The sequence below is a fragment of the Bidens hawaiensis genome, unplaced genomic scaffold (genome assembly GCF_021521415.1).
Source record: "Bidens hawaiensis isolate Kalapana, Puna unplaced genomic scaffold, B.hawaiensis_p1.1 tig00021701_1, whole genome shotgun sequence".
Lineage (NCBI taxonomy): Eukaryota > Viridiplantae > Streptophyta > Magnoliopsida > Asterales > Asteraceae > Bidens > Bidens hawaiensis.
The window spans coordinates 44,718-50,718 of record NW_027493377.1 but is presented as its reverse complement, the minus strand read 5'-3'; the positions used below and the strand labels follow the sequence as shown (position 1 = coordinate 50,718).

General features: G+C 34.2%; 1 protein-coding gene across 1 annotated transcript; it reads left to right on the top strand.

Annotated features, from left to right (window-relative positions):
• Positions 1–234: 234 nt before the first annotated feature.
• LOC143564059 (GABA transporter 1-like) lies at positions 235–5,041 on the top strand. Its single transcript, XM_077051449.1, has 6 exons — positions 235–654; positions 2,367–2,464; positions 3,388–3,574; positions 3,650–3,780; positions 4,140–4,376; positions 4,461–5,041. The coding sequence occupies exons 1-6, from the start codon at positions 636–638 to the stop codon at positions 4,839–4,841; spliced, it is 1,053 nt and encodes a 350-aa protein (XP_076907564.1). The 5' UTR covers positions 235–635; the 3' UTR covers positions 4,842–5,041.
• Positions 5,042–6,001: the final 960 nt, after the last annotated feature.

Below are 6,001 nucleotides of genomic sequence, written 5' to 3'. Positions count from 1 at the left end.
GTAATCTCACCCTAAGTATATAACTCTTGAAAATGAGGATGAAAATGTGGTATGGAGATTAAGTCTGTCCTAAACAACATTTGAATTTAGAGAACAACACATGACTTCATAAATGTTTGTAGTGGTGATCGGCATATAACAATCTTGGATATGAGTTTGATAACAAAACAAGATGGCTCACGTATGGAATCCTTGTTCATGTTTGGATATGTTCGTATTCACAAAAGTGAACGAAAATAGGCTCTAATACTTTATAAACCATGTTACACACGCGTTTTTGAGCCATTGTTACATATATATATATATTTATTTCAACGAAATTATCAAGTACCATGATTATCTTTTAGTTTAGATGGTCACGACATATCCTAGCATTATTTATCTACTTCATATTAATGCGTCTAATTGTGTAATATGTGGCAGGGTCATGGTGGCATAGTGGCTATCATTTGACTACATCCATTGTAGCACCAGCTTTGTTGAGTCTACCATTTGCATTTGCATCACTAGGATGGATAGCCGGAGTGTTGTCGTTGGTGATCGGAGCAGTCGTGACTTTCTATTCATATAATCTTATTTCTCTCGTCCTCGAACACAATGCTGAGTTGGGTCACCGTCATTTGAGGTTTCGTGACATGGCAAATGATATCTTAGGTAACATACTTTTATAGTTTTATTGATACCACTACTACTACTACTACTACCACCACCACCACCACCACCAATAATAATAATAATAATAAATTAATTTGAGGTTTTTTGTAAAGGAATTTGTGATAAATTATTTTGGATTTTTATTCGGGAAATATAATAAAAGGAAATTATGAAATACAAACTTATCAATTAAATGCAAACGACGCCGACTTCATTTTTTTCTAACACATGTTTGGTAAAATTTTTGTAGCCCTATTTAATATCAATTAAATGACCAAGACTGGGTGACGATATTTGTAATACTTTATTACTAGGCTCAAATTTTATTAGATATTTTTTTAATAAATCTGTTCAGATTTTTTTTGTGCCCTTACTGTTGGGACTGTTAGACGTAATTTCTGTTGGATTGACTTATCGAGCCTATGATGAGTTTGTGTCTTGTTTATTAAGTTGAGCACGTAACTTGGTTTACATAAAATAAATTACTTGGTGAACAAGTCGAACTAGTGACTTGGACAACAAGAAATTTATTTATTAGATATTGTTTAAATATGTTTTTACTAATTAGTATTTGAGTGGGATAAAGAGTTTGTATTCTAGCTAATTAGGTTTTCATGTTTAAACTAGTATATATACCTGAAATTGGTCACCAAACTTCACTTATTGGTTTCCTATCAGTCATTTTCAACCCAATTAATCAATTGAGGTTAAAAAAATATGTTTATATATATTTTTTAATTATTTCGTGCCCTACACTAAACTTCAGCCGAACCCTGTATAGGGTCAAAGACGGCCCTGCAATTAATTAAGTACAGAGTTTATATGTTTTTCATGGGTTTGTTTTATATTAAAGACCTATAAACCTAAAAGTTTCAAAATAAAGGCAATAGTATAATATTATTTTGTTAAGTTGTTTGGTTAATGTATTTAATATTTATGCGTGGGAAATAAAGGAAATAGTGGGAATATGCTCATGTCTCCACTAGGGTGTGTACGGTTCGGTTTGGTTAATTCCAGTTAATAACTAATATTACATTTTGGCTAAAATTTTGCTTAAAAATACATGAAATGAATGCTTAAATACATAAAATGAAGGTATAACTACATGAAATGAATGTATTAATATATAAAATGAATGTATAAATATATGAAATTGAGATATTAATACATGAAATGGAGATCTAAATACATGAAAATGATAGTATTAAACAATTAATACATATAATACATGAAATAGAGGGAAAAAAACGATTGAAAATTCGAAAAAAAATGAAGAGTTCGGTTAATTCGGTTCGGTTTCGTCGGTTTTCGGTTCGGTTTCGGTTAACGATTCGGTTATTGCTCACCCCTAGTTACCACATTGTTTTTGCATTGTTCCCATCTTTCTTATTTTCACATTGACGAATACATAGATCTCAATTTATAGGCTACACAGATTTTATTTGTGTTCGTAATCCGTTCGTAAACACGTTCATTTACTTAATGAACGGACACGAACATAATGTTTCGTTTGGTAAGTGTTCTTGAACCGTTCATGAACATATTATTTCATTCACAAACAAACATAAACAAAACATTTTTTATGTTCGTTCAGTTCATTTGCAGCCCTAAAAATAAGCCGTATTTGTGTATTGTTGAAATTCAATTCAAAAAATAAAAAGGTTATGTACTTTGAAACTGAATTCACTAAAATCAAACTGGGTAATCAACAGGCCCAGGATGGGGTAGATACTTTGTGGGCCCAATCCAGTTCATGGTCTGCTATGGTGCGGTGGTGGGCCTAAGCCTTTTGGGAGGGCAATGCCTCAAGGTTTGTTTCTAATTTGCTATTCTAATTTTCCTTAGCCTAGACTCCTAGAGGAGCACAAACCGGGTTTTTTTTCCTGAAACCGGAACAAGATAGAAATCAGTTCCGGTTTGGGTATAGTCGGGATTTGACCATTTTTTCCGGGTAGAAGTGAAACCGGTTTCGATGGATCTAGTTCGGTTCTGGGTCCAAGTATGGTGATCCTGAGGAACTAAAACCTGGCTCGTACCTACGCGTTAGGTACACTGGGTCGGTTCCAGAACCGAGTTTCATAGACTAAGGCATCAATCCAGACTATTTCATTTTTGTTTTAGAGTATTCACATCATATTCCACTGTATGAATCCTAAACCATATAATTTAAGAAAAACTTTAAATTTTTTGTTAATTTTTGCGTGTCATTCGATTCCATAAAATATGGTGTAGATATATCAAGTGAACACTGATTATATAATTACTATTCATTCCCTATATACAATTTGTGACTCGTGAGTGAAAGACAAATATAATAAAAGGAGATGAGTAAGTATTATTTAATCGAAAAGATAGAGATTTGAGGAATTGGATGTGTGGGGTTTTTAAAAGATATAAAAAGTGGATTTTAGTAAAATGGTTATTTATATATAGTTTGATAACTCAATCATGTAAAAGAGAAAATCGAGTTTCTTCAAAGTAAAATATTAAAAGAGACCTTTTTTTATACTAAGTTTTTTTAGAAGCAGACGTGCCTATTCGTATAAAAATGAAAGTTCACACTTACAATTTATTAAAATTTTTAACTTATGTCATAAAAGTTCATTTGATTTTGTATTGGAACATTCGAATTCGGGTTGATTTGGAAATTGAAATTATAATTTGGAATCAGTTTGGTTCGAATTTTATTCTTTTATTAATTTTATTTGAATAATAAACATATCTACCTTGCAGACAATATATGTGCTATGGAATCCAGATGGAACAATGAAGCTATATGAATTTATAATTATTTTTGGTGTTTTGATGTTGATTCTAGCACAAATTCCATCATTCCATTCTCTACGCTATGTCAATCTTGTATCTTTAGTTTTGTGTCTTCTATACAGTGCGGCTGCTACTGCTGCTTCTATCTACATAGGTCTAAATTTTAGAGTTTTTAAATTTAAGTTATGATTATTATCATAAAAATATTAATTTTCTTTGTTTTTATCAGGGAGTTCTTCAAAAGGACCCCATAAGAGTTACTCCTTAAGCAGCGACGACGAAACGCGAATTTTTGGAATCTTTAATGCGATTGCGATTATCGCCACCACTTTTGGAAATGGCATCATTCCAGAAATACAAGTATAACTATTACTCGATCTTGTTTTGACTGAATACCCACTACTAAAATAGTGGCCTAACACAACCTTATTATACAAAAACAGTTGCATCAGACCTAATGCAACATTTTTGTTACGTAATGCAACTCTTTCCCAAGAGTTATCTCATAAAAAGGCTGCAATTGAAAATAAAATAGTTGCATTAGATTTAATACAACTGTTTTTGTAAAATAAATGTTGCATGTATCTAATACAACTGTTTTTTGTAAAATAAATGTTGCATGTACCTAATCTAATAATTTACCCGTCTTACCACCTTTACTAATGTGTCTGGTGTTGTTTTTTCTTTTATATTTGGGCTCATTCTCATGTTGTTTGTAGGCAACACTTGCACCACCGGTTAAGGGAAAGATGTTCAAGGGTTTGTGTGTTTGCTACGCGGTAATCATAGTAACATTCTTTAGTGTTGCAGTTTCCGGGTACTGGGCTTTTGGCAACAAATCAGCTGGCCTTATTTTAAGTAACTTTATAGACCCTGATGGTAACCTACTAGCTCCAAGATGGTTCATTGTGATGATCAATATCTTTACCATACTCCAGCTCTCAGCAGTTGCAGTAGTAAGTATATGTTAACTGGTATTATCCAAGTTTACTATACATGCCATTCAAAAAATCAATGTTGTATTTCGCATGCTTTTGCAGGTTTACTTGCAACCAACAAACGAAATTCTTGAGCGAACATTTGCAGATCCAACTAGTGGTGAATTCTCAACAAGAAATGTGATTCCAAGAGTAATTTCAAGATCAATATCTGTGATAGTGGCAATAACAATAGCAGCAATGTTACCCTTTTTCGGAGATATTAATGCCATAATCGGAGCATTTGGATTTTTACCACTCGATTTTGTGTTACCGGTGGTGTTCTATAATATTACATTTAAGCCTTCAAAACAAAGCCCCTTATTTTGGTTAAACACAAGCATAGCGGTGATATTTTCGGTAATCGCAGTTACAGCGGCTGTAGCAGCAGTAAGACAAATAAGTCTAGATGCCAAGACTTATAAATTGTTTGCTAATGTGTAATCTCATTATCTTTCTAAAGAGATTGCAAAAGCTAAGACCATGTATATTTTCTATAAACATATATTTCTTTACATATGATGTAATATTGTTTTTCTACAAACAAAATATGATTCACAAAGTATAATGTTGGGATATTTAGCCCCAATAACCTTAGAAATAAAGTTAATCTCTTTGTTTCATTTCTCATTATGGAATTCACATATGTTGGATGTAATTTTTTACTCCGAGTCACAAGTCGGTAAACTTGAGGGACCAATAATTGCAAGTCAGTCATAGTTGGTTATGTTTCCTAATTACAATATGTTTTTTAATTGTTTTGTAATTATAATTGATAATGTTTTGGCTAGCAAGTTAGAATTTGTCTATATAAATTGAACTTATGGTTAGACATTAAAAACACACAAGACGCAATCGAGTTAGAGTTCATCTAGAGAAATACGAGTTATGTGTAATAGCTTCCTCTATATAATATTGAGAGTTATTTAATATTAATATTGTGTGTTTACGTTTTGATGAGTTATATCAATTCATTCTTGAACATCACTGAAGAGGTAGGTCCCAGCAGAGACCAGTTGGTCCCGCAAGACTCACCTTGAATAGGGACGTCTGCGCAAAGGCCATCTGCTCCCGCAGGACCCACCATGCTCATAGAATCTTACGCGCAGTACGCAAGCTGTACACGCAGGGAAAGCCTCCCAGTGGTGAAGTACCCCGCCTGTTCCCGCAGTTGCGGATACAAGCCATCAGGGAAGGCTACCCGCAGACAGCAGGGCTACACGCACAAGGCAATAGCTACTTCAGTAGTCACATGAAGGAATGAGCAAGGCGGGAACAATCCCGCCGAAATGAGCCAGTCCGTATGATTCTGAAAGATCTTTTGTACTATACCTACCAAGGTATGGATAGGACAGACGATCTGACCAGAACAACCCATGAGCCAATCACAGGGTGACAGCTCACCGACAACAGTACGAGGAGGAGCACCCTCTAGTACTGTTTGTCACTATTAGCCGCTGCCTACTCACCAACTCTTACTGACGGGCGTGCGTAGCCTACAGTTGGTAGAATAGTGTTACTGTTGGCCGTAACCTATTCACCAACCAGCATGGCCTGCGTATAATCCACAGTAGGTGGGACGTGCATAATCTACAGTTGGTGGA

Coding starts and splice junctions, on each gene's coding strand:
- LOC143564059 (XM_077051449.1), top strand. Junction 3,575..3,649: donor TGCTGCTTCTATCTACATAG/GTCTAAATTTTA, acceptor TGTTTTTATCAG/GGAGTTCTTCAAAAGGACCC. Junction 3,781..4,139: donor GCATCATTCCAGAAATACAA/GTATAACTATTA, acceptor TGTTGTTTGTAG/GCAACACTTGCACCACCGGT.